Below are 20,817 nucleotides of genomic sequence, written 5' to 3'. Positions count from 1 at the left end.
TGAGGGAGGATATAAAGAAGGCAAGGAATGAACAAAAAAAGGAAATAGAAAGTCTGAAAAAACAAATCACAGAATTTATGGGAATGAGAGGCATAGTAGAAGAGATTAAAAATAACAAGGGAAACCTACAATGTCACATTTCAAGACACAGAAGATAGGATTAGTGAACTAGAGGACAGAACATCTGAAATCCAGAAAGCACAAGAAAATATAGGGAAAAGAATGGGAAATATGAGCAGGAACTCAGGGAATTGAATGACAACATGAGGCACATGGATAATACATGCTGTGGGTGTTCCAGAAGTAGAAGAGCAGGGAAAAGGAGGAGAAAAACTAATGGAGGAAATTATCACTGAAAATTTCCCAACTCTTATAAAAAACTTAAAATTACAGATCCAAGAAGTGCAGGCTATCCCAAATAGAATAGATAGAAAAAAATGTACCCCAAGACACTTACTAATCAGAATGTCAAATGTCAAAGAGAAAGTGAGAATCTTGAAAGCAGCAAGAGAAAAGCAATCCATCACATACAAAGGAAGACCAATAAGACTATGAATAGATTTCTCAGCAGAAACCATGGGGGCAAGACAGTGGGATGATATATTTAAATTACAAAAGAGAAAAACTGCCAACCAAGAAATCTATATCCAGCAATACTGTCCTTCAAAAATGAGGGAGAAATTAAAATATTTTCAGACAAAAAAATCACTAAGAAAATTTGTGACCAAGAGACCGGCTCTGCAAGAAATACTAAAGGGAGCACTACAAACAGATATGAAAAGACAGGAGATGGAGGTGTGGAGAAGAGTGTAGAAAGGAAGACTATAAGTAAAGGTAAAAAGAAGAAAAATTAGATATGACATATAAAATCCAAAAGGCAACATGGTAAAAGAAAAGTACTACCCGTACAGTAATAACACTAAAAGTTAATGGATTAAACTCCCCAATCAAAAGACAAAGACTGGCAGAATGGATTAAAAAACAGGACCCATCTATATATTGTCTACAGGAAACACATTTTAGATGCAAGGATAAACATAGGTTGAAAGTGAAAGGTTGGGAAAAGATATTTCATGCAAATAACAATCAGAAAAGAACAGGAGTAGCTATACTAAGATTCAACAAATTAGACTTCAAATGTAAAATAGCTAAAAGAGACAAAGAAGGACACTATGTATTAATATAAGGAACAATTCAACAAGAAGACATAACAATCGTAAGTATTGATGCACCAAGTCAGAATGCTTCAAAATGCAGAGGCAAACACTGAAAAGAGAAACAGACTGTAGAAGCCAAGAGTTTAAAGCAAGACCTACAGAATTTGTTGCAAGCTGCTGGCCTCGGGATGGCAGCGGTAAACTGTGGCGATTGTTATGTAGAGCAGTCTGGGAGGAAGAGAATGTTTACCCCAAACAGTTATGTTAAGTATGAAGAACACTGTGAGATAAGAATCTTGCTCCCTCAGGAAATGCCTGCATATCTATTGACATCCTGTGGTATATAACTAAGATCTGGTTGAAAATAAAGTTGTCTGATGTCTGATATAGATTTAAGCTTCAGACCCCCTGAACCCATTTGTGTCTGTCTTTCTTTTCTTCCTTTCTCTCTCTCCTTCTCATCATTCCTTAATATCCTTCGAGCTCTGTTTCTACAGAAAGCAACAATAGACACATCTACCATAATAGTTGGAGACTTCAATTCCACACTCTCATCAATGGACAGAACATCTAGAGACAGAGGATCAATAAAGAAACAGAGAATTTGAATAATACAATAAATGGGCTAGATTTAACAGACATATATAGAACATTACACCCCACAACAGCAGGATACACCTTCTTCCCAAGCACTCATACATCATTCACAAGGACAGACCTTATGCTGGGTCATAAAGCAAGTCTCAATAAATTTTAAAAGATTGAAATCATACAAAACACCATCTCAGATCATAAAGGAATGAAGTTGGAAATCAATAATAGTCAGAGTGCCAGAAAATTCACAAATATGTGGAGGCTAAACAATACACTCTTAAACAACCAGTGGGTCAAGGAAGAAATTACAAGAGAAATCAGTAAATATCTTGAGGCAAATGAAAATTAAAACACAACATATCAAAATTTATGGGATGCAGCAAAGGCAGTGCTAAGAGGGAAATTTATTGCCCTAGATGCCTATATCAAAAAAGAAGGGCAAAAATTGAGGAATTAACTGTCCACTTGGAAGAACTAGAGAAAGAACAGCAAACTAACCCCGAAGCAAGCAAAAGGAAAGAAATAATGAAGATCAGAGCAGAAATAAATGAAACTGAGAACATGAAAATCAACAAAACCAGAAGTTGGTTCTACAAGAAAATCAATAAGATGGACCCTTAGTGAGGTTGACAAAAAGAAGAGAGAGGATGTAAATAAATAAATAAAATCAGAAATGGAAGAGGAGACATAACCACTGACCCCACAGAAATAAAGGAAGTAATGAGAGGATCCTATTAACAACTTTATGCTAATAAATACAATGGAGATGAAATGGACAACTTTCTAAAAAGGTATGAACAACCAACATTGACTTGAGAAGAAATAGATGACCTCAAGAAATCAGTTACAAGTACAAAAATTCAATCAGTCATTAAGAAGTTCCCCAAAAAGAAAAGTCCAGGACCACATGGTTTCACATGTGAATTCTATCAAACATTCCAGAAAGAATTAGTACCAACCCTGCTCAAACTCTTCAAAAAAGTTGAAGGGGAGGGAAAGCTACCTAACTCATTCTATGAAGCCAACATCACCCTCATACCAAAGCCAGACAAAGATACTACAAAAGAGAGAAAACTACAGACCAAACTCTCAATTGAATAGAGATGCAAAAATCCTCAACAAAATTCTAGCAAGCTGAATCCAACAGCACATTAAAAGAATTATACACCATGACCAATAGGATTCATCCCAGGTATGCAAAGATGGTTCAACACAAGAAAATCAATTAATGCAATACCCCATATCAACAAATCAAAGCAGAAAAACATGATCATCTCGATTGATGCAGAAAAAGCATTTGACAAAATTCAACATCCTTTCCTGTTGAAAACACTTCAAAGGATAGGAATAGAAGGGAACTTTCTCAAAATGATAAAGGGAATATATGAAAAACCACAGCTAACATCATCCTCAATGGGGAAAAACTGAAAACCTTCCCCCTAAGATCAGGAACAAGACAAGAATGTCCACTATCACCACTGTTATTCAACATTGCGTTGGAAGTTCTAGCCAGAGCAATTAGATAAGAAAAAGAAATACAAGGCATCAAAATTGGAAAGGAAGAAGTAAAACTCTCACTGTTTGGAGATATGACACAATATGTCAAAAACCCTGAAAAATCCACAGCAAAACTAGAGCTAATAAATGAGTACAGCAAAGTGGCAGGTTACAAGCTCAAGACTCAAAAATCTGTAGTGTTTCTATACATTAGTAATGATCAATATGACGGGGAAATCAAGAAAAAAAATTTCATTTACAATTGCAACCAAAAGAATAAAATATTTAGGAATAAATTTAATTAAAGAGACAAAAGACCTATACAAAGAAAACTACATGAAAATTTTAAAAGAAATCACAGAAGACCTAAGTAAATGGAAGGACGTACCGTGTTCATGGACTGGAAGACTAAATAAAGTTAAGATGTCAATTCTATCTAAATTAATTGACAGATTTAATGCAATATCAATAAAAATACCAAAAACCTACTTTTCAGAAACAGAAAAATCAATAACCAAATTTATCTGAAGGGCAGGGTTTCCCAAATAGCTAAAAGTATCCTGAGGAAAAAAAAAATGAAGTCAGAGGTGGTCTCACACTACCTGACTTTAAGGCGTATTATGAAGCTACAGTGGTCAAAACAGCATGGTACTGATATAAAGATAGATATACTGAACAATGGAATCAAATAGAGTGTTCAGATATGTCCCTCTCATCTATGGACAATTGAACTTTGATAAGGCAGTCAAGCCAATTCACCTGGGACAGAACAGTCTCTTCAATATATGGTGCCTAGAGAACTGGATATCCATATGCAAAAGAATGAAAGAGGATCCATATCTCACACCCTATACAAAAATTAACTCAAATTGATCAAAGACCTAAACATTAGATCTAAGACCATAAAATTGTTAGAAGAAAATGTAGGGGTATCTTATCAGCCTTATAATAGGAGGCGGTTTCCTAGACCTTACATCCAAAGCATGAGCATTGAATAAATAAATAAATGGGAACTCCTCAAAATTAAATACCTTTGTGCATCAACGATCTTTGTCAAGAAAGTAAAAAGACAACCTGCACACTGGGAGACAATATTTGGAAATGATATATCAGATAAAGGTCTAGTATTCAGAATATATAAAGAGAATGTTCAACTCAACAACAAAAAGACAGTCAATCCAATTACAAAATGGGCAATAGACTTGAACAAACACTTCTCAGAAGAGGAAATACAAATAGCCAAAAGGCACATGAAAAGATGCTCAACTTCCCTGGCTATTGGGGAAATGCAAATCAAACCCATAATGAGATATCATCTCACACCCACCAGAATGGCCATTATCCATAAAACAGAAAATGACAAGTGCAGGAGAGGTGTGGAGAAAGTGGCACACTTATCCACTGTTGGCAGGAACGTCAAACAGTACAACCGCTTTGGAAAGCAGTTTAGCGGTTTCTCAGGAAGCTAAATATAGAACTGCCATATGACCCGGCAATACCATTGTTAGGTATCTACTCAGAGGACATGAGAGCAAGGACACAAACGGACATCTGCACACCAATGTTTATAGCAGCATTATTTACAATTGCGAAGAGATGGCAACAGCCAAAATGTCCATTAACAGAAGAGTGGCTAAACAAACGGTGGTGTATACATACGATGGAATATTATGTAGCTGTAAGACAGAATAAAGTCAGGAAGTATGTAACAACATGGATGGACCTTAAGGGCATTATGCTGAGTGAGATTAGCCAGAAACAAAAGGACAAATACCGTATGGTCTCACTGATATGAACTGATATTAGTGAATAAACTGGAGAATTTCATTGATAACAGAGACCATCAAGAGACAGAAATAGGGTAAGACATTGGATAATTGGAGCTGAAGGGAGACAGATTGTAAAACAGGACTGCCTGTAAAAACTCAGAAATGGAGCGCACAATACTACCTAACTGTAATACAATTATGTTAAAACACTGAATGAAGCTGAATGTGAGAATGATAGAGGGAGGAGGGCTGGGAGCACAAATGAAATCAGAAAGAAAGACGATAAAGACTGAGATGGTATAATCTAGGAATGCCTAGAGTGCATAATGACAGTGACTAAATGTAGAAATTTAAAAAATGCTTTTGCATGAGGAAGAACAAAGGAATGTCATTACTGCAGGGCAATGAAAATAGATGGTAATTAATACTTTAAAATTTTAACTTATGTGTGAGTCTAAAGCAAAAATATTTATTTGGTACAAAATTTATATTTTGAGTAGTGCATTTCCTAATATAACTTATGCAGACAGCTTAACTGAACACATAAGTACATGGAACCTTGAATAGAGCATGAGATTTTGTTGGTTTGTCCAGAGTGATGCCCCAATAAATCCCAGAGTGATGTGAACAGTGAATAAAAAAGTACTTGCAAAGTCCCCTTGGGGGAATGGTGAGAAAGGGGGAAAATTCAACTTCCCCAAGTTGAATTCATGATATTCTCACAAGCAGTGGGGACAATCAAACTAATAGGCTGAGCCTCCAATCTTGGGGTTTGTTCATATAAAACTTAAGCCCACAAAGGACAGGTCAAGCCTACTTAAAATTAGGCCTAAGAGTCACCCCCAAGAGAACTCTTTTGTTGCTCAGATGTGGCTTCTCTCTCCACCCAACACAACCAGCAAACTCAGTGCCCTCCCCCTGTCCATGAGGAACCTGACTCCCAGGGGTATGGACCTTCCTGGCAACATGGGACAGAAATCCTAGAATGAGCTGAGACTCAGCATCAAGGGATTGAGAAAACCTTCTCGACCAAAAGGGGGAAGAGTGAAATGAGACAAAGTGTCAATGGCTGAGAGATTCCCAACAGAGTCGAGAGATTGTCCTGGAGGTTATTCTTACCCATTGAGTAGATATTACCTTGTTATTCAAGATGTAATGGAGAGGCTGGAGGAAACTGCCTGAAAATGTCAAGCTGTGATCCAGTAGCCACGTTTCTTGAGGATGATTGAATAATGATACAGCTTTCACAATGTGACTGTGTGATTGTGAAAACCTTGTGTCTGATGCTCCTTTTATCTACCTTATCAACAGATGAATAATACAAATGGAATAAAAATAAATAGGGGGAGCAAATGTTAAAATAAATTTAGATTGAAATGCTGGTGATAAATGAAAGGGAGGGTTAAGGGGTATGGTATGTATGAATTTTTCTCTGTTGTCTTTTTATTTCTTTTCCTGAATTGATGCAAATGTTCTAAGAAATGATCATAATCATAAATATGCAACTATGATGACATTATGAACTACTGATTAAATACGTAGAACAGAATGATCATAAGTTAAGAATGTTTGAGGTTTTTGTGTTTTCTTAAATTAAAAAATTACTTTAAAAAATAAATTAAAATAAAGATAATTATTTGACTTCAATTCTGTGCTCTTCCACTTCACAACAATTAAGAAAATTAAAATGTATGCTTTTGCAGTCAACTAAAAGATTGTTTAAAACATGAAATGTCACTAACATGATATGTTTTCGCATTCTCAATGTCCATGGATCACTTACTTGACTCAATTATACAACTGAGTAAGTCACGCACCACTATGTGCCTAACTAACCATTAGCATCTACCCATTTGTTACAGGAGTCTGATCAAGTTAAGATTGTTAAGAGCTGAACCGATCCCGCCAGTCCATACTCTATCCCAGGTATGTAGCTGAAGGACTAAGACAACATCCTAGATTTCTGACTGTGAAATATGTGGTAGACAGAATTCTAAAGATATGCCATCAAGATTTCTGTCATATTATACTTCAATCAAATATGGTAGGTATCACCATGAAGGGATTTTGCAAATAGAATTAAGGTTACTAATCAGCTGACCTTAAAACAGGGAGATTATCCTGAATTACCCCAATAAGTCCAATGTAATCCTTGGGCCCTTAGCAGCAGCAGAAAGAGCCAGAAGAGTCAAGTGAGAGAGATATAATGGAAGAGGAATTTCAGAAAGATACAAAGCATGAAAAGGACTCAATCTGCCAATGCAGCCTTTGAAGATGGAAGAAAGGCAGCCATAAATCAAGGAATAACGGTGGTCTCTAAATTCTTAGAATGACTCCTAGTCAACACATACTCTTAGTAAACAACATGATCCTATCCCCACATGGAACTGTATTCTGCCAACAAATGAATAAGCCTGGAAGCAGATTCATCTCCAGAGCCTCCAAAAAGAAATAGAGTCCTACTAACATCTGAGCTTTAATCAAAGAATCAGCTTAGCTGAACTATGCCCAGATATCACAAAATTATCAAAACTGCAAGATAATAAATTTGGGTTGCTTTAAGCACTATGTTTGTGATACTCTGTTATATACAGGAATAGAAACTGGTTTTGATTTTAATACCACAAGTGGGGGCCTGCTGTACAAATAACTAAACTATGTGAAAGTGGCTTTCAATCAGGCAACAGGTAGAGTCTAGAAGAGCGTGATAATTTTGAGACGCATGATAGAGAAAGCCTAAATTACCTTCTCTTCAGAATGTTAACAGAAATCTGCACACTAGCAGGGAGAGTTCACAGACTTACTGCCTTTTAAATGGAGTGTTTAATCCATTTACATTTTATGTGACTGCTGATTTGTCTTCATGTTTGTTTTCTAATTTTCCATCCTTTTGTTGTTGTCATTCCACCGTTCCTTTTCTGAGTTCTTTTTGGTCTAAGTCACCATAATTTCTCACCTGAATTAATAGAGTAGACTCCTAATTGGTCCCCCTTATTCCACCCTTGACCTGCTCTGTACCCCCAAAATCTATTCTTAACACAGCAGCAGTCTTACCCTAATTGTTTTCTACCTTTTCTAGGTAAAGGCACTGTTACAATGACCTACAAGAATCTATAAAATCTGTCCCGATCACTTCTGATGTCATTTTCTACTACTCTCCCCCTCACCAAATCCACAGTAGACTCTTCACTCCTCCTTGAACATTCCAGACAGACTCCCACCTCAGGAACTTTTTATTTGCTATTCCTTCTGTCTGGAACACTTTCCCCACCTCCCTCACTGAATTCAGGTTTCTGAGAAAATGTTACTTTCCTTCTACCTATAGAAGGAAGAATAATGTCCATCCAAAGATGTTCATATCCTAATTCACAGAACCTATATGACACATCACATGGTAAAGGGGAATTAAGATTACAGATGGAATTATGTTGCTAATCAGCTGAACTTAAAGATCTTATCCAGATTATCCAGAAGGGCCCACTGAATTAACAGCATCCTTAAAAGAGAAAAATCATGGAGATGCAAAGCTGCTAGCTTTGAAAGAAGTGAGCCAGAAGCAAAGAAATCTGAGCAGCCTCTGGAAGATAAAAAGGAAAGAAAAACTCTCTCCCACAACCTCCAGAAAGGATAAAAACCTGCTAATATCTTGATTTCAGCCCAGTGAAACCCATTTTGGACCTCTGACTTCCAGAACAGCAGGATAATAAATTTGCTTTGTTTAAGACACTAGGTTTGTGGCATTTGTTATGGCAGTAGTAGAAAACTAAAACACTACCATATTTAAACTCTAAGTCTTCACCACCTTTTCCCCTTTTCTGCTTAATTTTTTCTCCAAGAAATGTATTACCTTTTAACAAACTTTATAATTTATTTTATCTATAAATGTAAATTCTGTAAATAAATGTAAACTCCATAAAGGCAAATATTACTCATTTTGTTCTGATTCCCAGAGCCAAGCACATGGCTAAGAGATTAAATATCTGCTAAATGAACATGCAATGGGATTATAAATACAAAAATATGTAAGAAGAGCTGTGTTAATGATAATGCTAACAGTGACAAAAAGGCCATTAATTTCAAAGAAAAACTAGCTATAATTGGTGACTGATTATAGTCAATGACATTTAGATTTAATGCTATGTATTACTATAAACATCTTTTAGATTCATAACTATATATAAATAAAAGATCTTTTCTCAATTACAACAGGCATATTTCTTTCATGGGGCAAGTTACTGACATTTGAGAAAGTTTCAAAGTTTGGAATATAAAAGATTTTGGCAATATCAACAAAGGTCTTATACTACTTTCAGTTAGAACAGTAGAAAATAGTCTTCTGGTGTTAAAGGGAGTTGCTTACCTGTTCCAGGGGTAGTTGTAACTCCAACAAGAGGACTCTGCATTACTGAAATGTTTGGCTATGAAAACAAAAGCATTAAAGGTAAAAATGCAAAGTTCTAGCCATAAACTGAATACATTAAGTTTTGGAAGGCTTCATTCAACTGGCAATTGAATATTTATTAGGTGCTAGGGATACCAACAAGTATCTCATATTCCTCATATTCTAAAATTACTTTTTTTTTTTTTTAGTTAAGCTGTATTATTCTAAAATATGCTAGACTCTTTAGCATACTGTTAAAATAAGAAAAGTTACAACTGGTAAAAAGATATTTTTACAGAATGGGACATGGTAGCTATTTGTTTTTAGTTCCTAATGTACAATACAACAGAGATCATGATGAGTCTTCAAATCACCAAATTCACATAGGAAAAGAGAAGATGGAAGAATTTATTTATGTTTTTTTTTTTTTTGCTTGTTGATATTTTCCATTTATTACGGCAGTAGACAAATTACTCTGAAAGTGCAACACTAAACCACTTCTGTTACAGTCTCTGCTCCTTTACCACAGGCAAATATTTGGAAATTCATCCTTGGAGCACCGTGGACCACAAGCTTCTCTCTGGGTGGAAAATTACTACCACTGCCAGTGTCATAGGAAATATAAAAAATGATAAAAAAGACAAAAAGAGAAGAACACTGGAGAGGAGTAGGAGACAATCTTTACTCTTACATAGAAAACTCAGTAAAAAGGCCATGGGAAAATGGCCCCCACTGTGCAAAGTAGAGACTGACTCCCCACTCCCACCCCCCACCAGGAGCAATCTAAATTTGCCTATTATGTTGGCCCTGGCCGACTTTTCTTGCCCTGGTGTCCCTAAAACAGGCATACCAAAACCAGAACAGTGTCTTATCCCAGCATATCAGAGCGGCAGAATTTATTTTTAGACACTTGCAAACCATAAAATACAATAATTTTGAATCTCATTATATAATAAAAGACAGCATATCCCCACCACTATAAAGTTACAAAGCAGAAAAATTATAATAGTAGTCCTTTTTTTTTTTTTTTTACATGGTCAGGCACCAGGAAATGAACCCAGGTCCTCTGGCATGGCAGGCAAGCATTCTTGCCTGCTCAGCCACCGTGGCCCGCCCAATAGTAGTCCTTTTAAGTGTGAGAAATTAAAGACTAAATTAAAATAGTTAAAGAAAATATCCATCCAAGAATGAGAAAGCAGTCTTTCTCTAGAAGTAAATAAATACAGATATAGATTTTTCTTAACAGATTCTGATAAAACTAAAGAAATACAAGTCTGGCTACAGCTAACAACCAGGACCAAATGCTGAAAGAATACCAGGAGAGATGCAAACACTTACTGCTCAATTCTTAATGCTATTTCTTTCTCAGTTAGAGAGTGATCTCTGAGTAAAGTCTCTAGGAGCATAATTAATTTGGGCTAGATTCGATCTAGTGTAAATATTCTTACCAACTTTCAAGTTAAAAGTATTCTTTATAAATTATGATTTCCAAGACTTTTAAACATTCTGAATGTATCAGTAAGTGTAAACTACTTTTCTTGTCATGCATCAAAAAAGGAGTAATGAAAACTAGTACAAATTTATAAACCAGTGGTTCTCATACCAAACTATTCAATAGACTTACTTAACCTTTATAAAAATATTCCAGACCAATATATTCTGATTAGGTAAAATAGCACAATCTATTAGAAATTATAACACAAGTCATGCAAATAATTTTGAATTTTCTGGTAGGCACATTAAAAAAGTAAGAAAAGAAATTTAATATATGTAACCTAATTCTTCCCAAATACTATCATTTCAATATCAAATCAATATAAAGAATTAATGAGATAGATCATTTTCTTCTTTCTGTCGTCAAAGACAGAAAATACGGTGTGTATTTTATACTTACAGCACATCTCAATTAGAACTAGCCACATTTCAAGTGCCAATAGTCACATTTGATTAGTTGCTACTGTATGACACAGGGCAGGTCTAGAAGTGTTGAAAAGGGAAGGTAAACTGTTTAAAATAAAGAATTAATATTGCTTTGCCTAACAAGTAGGCCTAGTATGCCAAGCATATCAGGCATATAAATTGTGAAAATTCACTGAAAGATGCCTTTTAATACTTTTAAACTCTTCAACAAATATGCCAAATTGATTTAGAGACAGATAGGCATAAGACCTTTCTCCAAATCAAAGAGCAGAAATGTCTTCATAAAAAGCACTATTAATTTAACTTAACATACTTTGTTTATATGCCCTACAAAGAACAATAGTGACAGGAGAAAACATTTGTGACTGTAAAAGTTATTAAGCTTTTCACTTAAAAAAAAAATCCGTATTACCTTTCAACTGATAATCAAGAGTTGTCATGGTAGCATTAGTACAGTATGGCTAGTTACAAACACTAGCCTAGATTCAAAACTACTTGGGGTGGAAGCCTGGCTCTGCTATATACCAGGTGCCTAGCAAATTAGTTAATCTTTCTGTGTCCTAGTTTCTTGAATGCTAAACAAAACTCATAACACGACAGAATTTTTGTGAGAATTAAACGAGGTAATTTGAGAAGTTATACTATCAGGGCCTGAGTATTCAGTATTAGACATTTTCTTGTCATTATCAGTTCCATCAGAACAGAAAAATCTCCATTTTGCATAATATATGACTGGGAAAAAAACATTATCCGAACACCTTCTTTCCTAACGGTACATAAAATAATGACAAGTTGTACAAACAATGGCATCTTTGATTAGATGAAATATAGCATGTACATTTTAATGAATGGTTCTTGGAATTAAAGAAGCTTATACTTATTACACCTCTATTCAAAGAGGTGTCAGGTCCATACTAGATAATCAGCTCATAAATAAGTAGGAGGCAGTTGTTTAAAATACTGAATCTCCCACAGAATTAAAATTCAGATTCTAAGTCAGAAAGCTAGAGTTTGAGATTATGTTTTTAAACAAGTGAAATGACTTTAGTCATAATCATATTCTACACATATATTAAGTAAGTTGGAAGTACTGGCACATAGATAAGATTGGTGTTTATATCTATAAACACCACAGAATTATCTATATGAGAAAAACATCTGGAGGTCTACTACATTTTTAAGTACATTTCAAGATAAACACAAGTTAAGGAGATTCTATGATAGATAAACTTAATGCTTACTCTGTGCAACAGTTACACTAAAACAGACTTTAGGGAAACATTTCAAATTATTGAAAAGTACTCACGGGACAGTTACATAAAAATATATGAAATTAACTGTAGATCATGAGGGTATATATATTACCTGTCTTCTTGAAGTTAAAGGGGTTGATCCAAGTCCTGGGCTGGAAATATCATCATATATACTTCTAACTGGTGGAGCTCCACTTTTATCTTTATGAGCTGGTACAACTGGTTGTGGTGGTGACCCACCTACAACGTACAAAAATAGTCAGGTAAGAAAATAAAAGAATCTTCAATTAGATTCGATAAAGTTTTTAAAAAAAGAGAGAAATTTTTTTTAAATTGCCCTTAAGGTGTTATTTGATATAAAATGTTCTTTCCTAACGGTACATAAAATAATGACAAGTTGTACAAACAATGGCATCTTTGATTAGATGAAATATAGCATGTACATTTTAATGAATGGTTCTTGGAATTAAAGAAGCTTATACTTATTACACCTCTATTCAAAGAGGCAATACTTGACTTTTTAAAATTAATAAATGTTTTGATGATAATGAAAGGTACACTATACTTTTTTAAAATTCTAGTACTTGTACTGTTATCACTATAAAACTACTGTAAGTAATTTACCTACCTGCAAGTAAAGGTGATCTCATTTCCATTACTCCTACTGAAGGGCCACTAATTGGACGAGGTTGTGGAGTCACTGGAGCTGGCAAATCACCCATTAAAAATCCAGGTAAGAACTGGGCATTAACTCCTGGCTTTGGAGAGGTGGGTGAACCCAGCATCATTGGTTCAGATCCTATATGAATCAAAAAAAACAAAAATAAAAGTTAATAACTTTTCTACTACAATAGCTAACAAAAAGATGCAAGGCTCTAGCATGTCATCTTGCATTAACAATATTAATCATCAGAGCAGTTTCTGTTTACATTTTTTCCACAAGTTTAAGAACTACACTTTTTTTTTGCACGGACAGGCACAGGGAATCAAACCCAGGTCTTCAGCATGGCAGGCGAGAACTCTGCCTGCTGAGCAAAAGTGGCCTGCCCACACCTTATTTTTAAATTAAAAATTAGCTTAACATCTAAAAAAAAAAACCTAATACACACTAATTTCTTTCCAGTTCTGGCTAGTTTCTACAGTTTGGTCGCAAACAAAACAGAGGATGGGTACACTATTTATACAAGGTCTTAGCAAATCAGACACATGCATTTAGCTTGGCAAATGCCCCACTCCTTTTTCCCCATACACAAAAAACAGCAAAGCATTTTTATGATAAAAGTGTAAACATTAGACAACTAATGCAATAATAATGATGCCTAATATCCTAACTCAGAAACACATTTAAAAGACTTGGAATGTTTTTCTATCATTTTAAAAAATAAATAATTTTAAAATAATTAATGTTCACAACAGTGTAGGCATTATTACTGGTATTAAAAAGACGAAGAAATAATATTGTAATTTCAGAGCAAAATAGTAAAGAAAAAATAGACTTTAGTGTCAGAGACCTGGTTCAAGTTCTCTGCAAAATAGTGTAGTATAGCACCTATGCCGTGTTTTTTTTTTTAGAATAAGACACTAAGTAAAGCACTTACCAGTATCTAATCAGCAGTAAGTGTTCAACAAATGTTATTATTATTCTAGTAGTAATCTATAATAGCAAAAATTGAGTGATTAATGTACAAATGTAAAATCTCCAATTCCTGCTTATGAAAACTTAATTTTTAACTATGTGACAAGCCTGAATGTGATTCATAGCACTCAAAAGGATCAAATGTTTTTTACATTATTCACAGGCTTTTGATACACTTTTCTTTAACTTTCAAATATTTGCTTCATTTTATCCAACACCTATCAATTATTTATTCTCTCATCTCCCACTATAACAGAACTAGTGTTTTACAATGCAAGTGTGTAAGAGGAAAAAGGCAAATTCAGGAAAAGGATAACATAAATACTGAAATAAGATGTGAAGAACTATAATTACATTGCAATTATTTTAACTGTTAGTTACTATGTTACTATTACCCATTTCCAAAGAACATATACTAAAAGCAAGCCAAAAGTGAAAGCAAAAGCTTAATTAAGGTGACACTTCGCTAATTTTTTTAAGAGGCTTTTTAAAAAATTCTGAACAGACATTTTAAAAACCACAGTAATAAACACAAAGTTTTATGTAACACCACCAAATACCATCACTACTCCATCTCCTAAAGAAACAATTTATAAAGATTGTAAGAATTAAGAAAAGTTCCAATATACATAAGTATATATTATGATACACTAGAAAAAAGAGTCAGGAGGACCAAATGGTCTCCTAATCCTGGCTCTGTCACTAACCACCCCTCAAAAGCTGAATTCCCCTTAAAAAGCTTAACCAATTTCTAAGCATCCTGTATGTCTTAAATTCCATTTCAGTCTGTGCTCCCAAATGAAAGTACTATGTTACTCAGTTAGCAGTTTGTTGAAGTAAACCTTTACTTTTAATATACTATTAGATGCTGGGAAAATGTTTATTCCTCCCCTCAACTATCTACAATATGTAGACTTGAAGAATTAAAATCAGTTTTAGCAGATTTCTAGCCAGGCAATAAACAGGGTTTCATTAATCTTTGTAACACCAGCAACCATACACTCCAAAATGTTTTTGATAAACAAACAAACAAAAAACAACCTGCAGCTGGAACTACATGGTTTTCTGATCTCTAAAACTCAGGAAAAGTAAATACCTAGACCAACATCCGTACAAAAGTCTAAACGTAGCAGTGCTTGCATTATTGACGTTATACATTTTGTTTGTAATGAGACTAAAACTAAAATAGTTTACATAACTCCATACTCAAACGAAATATTTTGCATAAAAGCTATGGCAAGCATAACTTGTTCTTTAAATCTAAAAAGCCCATTCTCCACAATATATATCACTTCTGCTCTTTTCTAAACTCGAAAAATCATAACCTAATTTTCAAGTAAGTCTACGATATTAGGCGGTCTGTTCTCTCCTAAAATTTCTGACGGTTCTCACACGACACACGACACAACAAAAAGGGGATCAGCACCCTGATGACTTGGTAGACTCCCTTCAACGACCGCACATTTCAAGGCTACCCAATAAATATCAAAGGTGGATTCGAAAAGTCAGATAGTGACTAATTCGAGGAAATGACCTACAAACTAAAAGTCAAAATTTTCCCAAAATAAAGGCGGGAAAAAACATGGGAACTTCAGGCTTGCTAGTATAATCAATATCCCAATAATTACCATCACCTGATTGATTAAATGTCGCAAGACTCAAACTTCCATTAACCACAGACTCCTTTTTGCAAAGCCCGAGAGCGTCCTCAAATTAACAAGAGAGGGAGGGAATGAAAACAGGAACTAGAAACCTAGGTGACCAGGCGCGGTCGACAGCAACCAGGCACTCCAGGGCGCCGCCCACCCACGTGTATGCGAGTCAGTTCCTCCCCACCGACGCTTCCGGGGATCCAGGAACCCACTACGCCTCTCCCGTGCGAGTCGAAATTCAGGAAAGGACCAGTGCGGCGCTGCCGGCATGTGGAAGCACAAAATCCTACCCAATCACCACGTGACAGCCGTTTCTTCACCCTCTCCAGGGCCCGCGGAATCCCGGAGCCACCTTGACAGCGGAGTGGTGTCTCAGTCTCCGGCAGGAAGGGGACTAGGAACGCGAGGCAACCAGGGGCTCCCTCCCCCTTCTCGACTGAGGCTAGCGGACCAGAGCCTGAAGACCACTACCTTACAGGCTTGCTTGCCCGCTTTCAGACCTGAGGCGTGGATCGCAGTGCCAGCGAAAAAAAGCACTTTTTCACTCACCAAGTGTGGGCGCCTGGGGTTCCACGGCAAAGGCTGCCATCGCAACGGCAACTACACTTATCTTAGGACCTTCACGATTTTCAAAAATGGCGGAAACTCTCCCCACGGTAGGAGCGCGCTATCTTATGGAGTGGCGTAACTTCCGGACATGCGCTTGAACATTTAAATTCTTGAAACCCGAACCGCCATTTTTGCATAGGGCAACGTCTTGCGCAGACTCAACATCTCGATGGTAACCCAGCGTGAAAACTGATTTTGAGAAGGTTCTACTCAAATTATCAGTCCCTTGATTTACCGACGCTTGAGTTTTATAGAAACACGGTTCTCTTTTTTTCAGTTTCATGATTAGTGTGAGTTTACCCAATTATCTGCCACCTGTTAGCTTTTCCAAGTAACACCTGGAAAAGTTAGCTTGATGAAATAGTTTGTGTCTCTTTCAATTGTCAATTTCTGGGCTTAATCTTTTTTTTTTTTCCCCCTGGGCTTAATCTTGAGGCTCCATTTTCAAAGCATATTTTCTACCATCTCTATGTCCTTCTGGCTTTGTTTTTCAATCATAAAAGCACATTACATAACTCATGCAATGTTTTATTGAATATTAATTTTGATACATACAAAAGAATTTAGGTAACAAACGTATATATAAATATGTAAATAATTGAGGAGGTGATAAATAACAGTGAGCCCACCACACTGTGGAACCCCGTGTGTCTAGTCCATGCCCTGCCTGTTCCCCTCTTCCTTCCACTGCTACTTTCATTAGAGTGTATGCTCATATATACACACACACACTCAACACGTTATATATATGGCAAAAGGGATTTTTATATACAGGTGTGTATAAAAGTAAGTTTTGCTTCTTTACTGACTTTAAAAAAATGATGTACTATATCTGAGATGATGGTATGGTAGCCCATGACAAACTCTGGGATCTGTCCTGTAACTACTTGTTGAAGAGTGCTTTGAAAACTATTGCTATTTTTATTTCTTTGTTTGGTATATATGTTACATTATACAATAAAAAAGTTTTTTTAAAAAATGATGTACTACATGCATATATTCTGGGATCCTCTCTTGTCTGCACCACACTCATTCTTCTGAAATCCCCACCGGTCCTCCATCACCATTTCATCTGGGACTTCCTAATATCCCAGAACCAGGAAGAGTTTCTAATTGGAGTGAGGAAGTAACAATTCCAGCATTAAATAGCAAGTTCCCAGAAGTCAAATATTAAAATCACTTACAGATTGATTTGCCATTTTTTAACAAGCTCCATAAAATAACACCCAAAGCAAACTTGCCTTTCTAGAGCAGGAGGCAGAATTTGTTTACAGAACTGGTTGACAAACGTAAAAATTAGTAATATACTATGCTCTCATGGATAAGGAAAGTGGCACTTTTCAAAGCCGTGAAGATAATTTATCAAGACTTATTAAATTTTAAATATTATTTCTATTCTTTGACCCAGAGTATTACTTTCCTATTGTTGCTGTAACAAACTACCACATACTTAGTCACTTAAAACAATACAAATCTATTTTCCTGCATCTCTGGAGGTAAGAGATCTGAGATGAATTTTATGGGGCTAAAATCAAAGTGTCAGCAAGACCAGTTTCTTCTGTAAGCCTCAAGGAAGAGTCTGTTTCTTTGCCTTTTCTAGCTTCTAGAACCATTTGTGTTTCTTGATTTGTGGCCCCTCTCTGCATCTTCAAAACCGGCAGGTAACTCTGCTTCTTTCTGCTTCTATCATCACTTCATCACATGGCCTTCTGTAGTAAAATCTCCCTCTACTTCCCTCTTAAAGGACATTTGTGATTACATTAAGGGCCAAAGCATATCATGCAGAATAATCTCTCCATTTCAATATCCAGTTAAATTGATCAAACCTCAAAATAAACTTACCCAACCAGAGACTTCCAGGGAAGATGGTGGAGAAAGGCACTTGGGACTCAGACCTTCCACCAAAACAACTATTAAACAGACAGAAATTACCTGAAACAACTATTTTGAAACCCCAAAGGCCAGAAGAACTCCATACAGCATCCAGGGAAGAGCAGGATGAAGAGACTGATAAATGACAATAAAGAATGGTAAATTGCTCTCTCTGTGCAGCAACTACCTGAATTCATCCCTCACCTTCGTGGCAGGCCATGGCCAGGTACAATCCCTGGCTAGCTGCTGGTGACAGAAAAGGACCTAAAAATCCTCTTCCCCAAGAACAGTAGTAGACAGAGCCTATCAATGATTGCAGCTTTTGATTAGCATATTCAGATTGCTGGTTTCCAGCTAGGAAGGCAGCTATTGTTTCAATCTGCCCTGGAAAAAGGTGGTGACAGCCATTGTTTCAAACCCACCCTGAGAAAGGATGCAGCAGCCATTGTTTCACCCTCCCTGGAAAGGGATGGAGATGGTAGACATTTAATGACACTGTGGTTCCCCAGGACTGTTGGGGACAGTTAGCTAAAGGATTGCATTTGTTGAGCAGGACAGGAAACTGCAGTTTTTGGAACCATCAGAGAGAATTTTGGTACCCTTCCTGATCATCTCCCCAGGGCATTTTGGAGACAATCTGTGCCACTTTAGTAGGTCCCCCCACCACCACCTGTATTGGCTGGGAAAGAGTGACTTAGAAAAGTCCCCACTGGGATGACCATCCTCACAGAATTTGTCCTCCAGGCAAAAGCAGCATGAAAAAAAAAAAAAAAAAAAACAAGGAATATAAAATATTACAGAGGCAGACACCCTGGAAAAAAGGACTACTGGCTTCAAGTACCAGTGAGACTGATGTCTGTCTCCTGGGTGGAAGAGGTAACAACCAAACTCCTGTAAATAACTGGAACTCCAAAAAACTAACATGCAAAAGCCCAGGATGAAAAGAGGCCCAGAAAGACAGGGAAAACCTTGCACCCTGCATTTACCTTGAGTAAATCTTCCTCATAGGAGTGCTGAAGCTCAAGAAGGTCTCAGCTTTATCAACACCTGCTTAAAAAACCAAAAAGCTGACATCATAGAAAATAAATCCCAGAGGTAACGTTTCAAAATATTAAAATGTACAATGTGGACACCAGCCCTCATGTTAGCACTTCAGGATGACCCACACTATGGAAACACTGGTATAGGTCTTTAAAGGAACTTCAGTAGCACAACTTATGGATATTTTTGGAGCTTATTTTTTAATAAAATGAACACAAGCCAAGTTTATTACAAATCCCTTGACCATTCTGAAATGTATGGAATCAGACAGCAAGATCAAGAAAAGTTGATGAATAGCAAAAATCAAGATCAATCATCATGTTCAGCATCCTTCTAAGCTGTTTGAGACCTTTGGGAGGGAGGAAAAGAAAGATGAGCCCTCTGCAATGTAGCCCACAGGTGGTCCAAAGGACATCCTACTGTAGCGCAAAAACCAGGAACGAGGCCATAGGCCTCCAGGAATGTTCCGCGAAGTTAGAAAACGCTGAGACTAAGGATCCCCAGTTTCGGGAAGTAGGTTTTATTAGCTCTTGTGCAAGAGGGCCCAGCTAAGTCACCTCAAAAGTCTGAGCCCTGAACAAAAGGCAACCTTAGCTTTTATAGACTTTTTGACATGTTAAAGACAAGGTACACAATTGGCTGATTTAAATTGAGAATGGCCCAGAGCTGAATGGTTGAGGGGCCCCCCACCCCAGGAATGTCTTCTTTTGCCTATGTGCATTATTACCAGTTCCTGGAGGCTAGGGGAGGGGGTTTCTATACCAGGAAATGAACCTTATCTTATCTCACTTGCCTGCAAGGAGAGGGGGTTTTGGGATTTTCCACAGAGAGCACAGCTAAACCAGAAAGAGGGCAAGGTCTGCCTGCTACACTACTGAATAACAGGAACTCTTGGCCTGCGATAGCTTGCACCCCCTCATTTCCCATGCATTATGCAAAATCCATTGCTTATTTGCTTTCTTCTGTATCATTATTTATTGTCCAACATTAATGTTTTACAAATTAAAGACCAAAAAGGAGCAAATGTTCAAAAGATATTTTCCTGCTGAACAGAATTACTGGTAAATGAATAGAAACCAGCACTATCAATATCAGAAATATTTTTTTTTTCCACATGGCCAGGCACCGGGAATCGAACCTGGGTCCTCTGGCATAGCAGGTGAGCATTCTTGCCTGCTGAGCCACTGTGGCCCATCCAGAAATAATTTTAAATGTGTATAAAGCTATTGCTTTTTTCTCTCTTTGCTTTGTATATATGTTATATTTTACAGGAAAAGAAATTTAGAGCGCACAGGTGGTTCAGTGGTAGAATGCTTGCCTTCCCTGCGGGAGACCCAGGTTTGATTCCCGGATCATGCATCACCACCCCCAAAGAAAAAACATTTAAAAAATAATTTTTTAATGCCTATAAAGCACATAAAGTTACCTAGCAAACT

The 20,817-nt window shown here is 36.6% G+C and overlaps 1 protein-coding gene, 1 long non-coding RNA gene and 1 pseudogene across 18 annotated transcripts in view; 2 read left to right on the top strand and 1 right to left on the bottom strand.

The window, feature by feature from the left end:
- NUP35 (nucleoporin 35) overlaps positions 1-16,539 on the bottom strand; it is a 107,793-nt gene extending 91,254 nt beyond the window's left edge. For 5 of the 8 annotated variants that reach the window (XR_013172929.1, XR_013172932.1, XR_013172928.1 and 2 more), the window contains exons 1-4: positions 16,409-16,539; positions 13,200-13,370; positions 12,684-12,811; positions 9,378-9,435 (exon numbers count right to left, since the gene is read on the bottom strand). Coding sequence is in view for 1 of the 8 variants with exons in the window: in XM_077154376.1 (XP_077010491.1) it covers positions 9,378-9,435; positions 12,684-12,811; positions 13,200-13,370; positions 16,409-16,448 (397 nt within the window). In the remaining 7 variants the exon portion in view is untranslated. Of the gene's footprint in view, positions 1-9,377; positions 9,436-12,683; positions 12,812-13,199; positions 13,371-14,169; positions 14,226-15,248; positions 15,308-15,841; positions 15,973-16,408 lie in introns of those variants that run through there. The other 3 variants (XR_013172935.1, XR_013172933.1, XR_013172934.1) reach the window with 3 other exon arrangements.
- The window catches only part of LOC143677848 (uncharacterized), a 191,730-nt gene that overhangs the window by 133,641 nt on the left and 37,272 nt on the right, over positions 1-20,817 (top strand). For 4 of the 10 annotated variants that reach the window (XR_013172941.1, XR_013172940.1, XR_013172937.1 and 1 more), the window contains exons 3-4: positions 6,880-6,943; positions 13,242-13,304. This is a non-coding gene — a long non-coding RNA (uncharacterized LOC143677848). Of the gene's footprint in view, positions 1-6,879; positions 6,944-7,181; positions 7,629-8,096; positions 8,740-13,241; positions 13,305-16,188; positions 16,969-20,817 lie in introns of those variants that run through there. The other 6 variants (XR_013172947.1, XR_013172946.1, XR_013172942.1 and 3 more) reach the window with 5 other exon arrangements.
- LOC143676820 (protein CEBPZOS pseudogene) lies at positions 19,498-19,718 on the top strand (annotated as a pseudogene).

This window comes from Tamandua tetradactyla, chromosome 3 (genome assembly GCF_023851605.1).
Source record: "Tamandua tetradactyla isolate mTamTet1 chromosome 3, mTamTet1.pri, whole genome shotgun sequence".
Classification (NCBI taxonomy): domain Eukaryota; kingdom Metazoa; phylum Chordata; class Mammalia; order Pilosa; family Myrmecophagidae; genus Tamandua; species Tamandua tetradactyla.
This window is presented reverse-complemented; position numbering and strand designations above follow the sequence as displayed.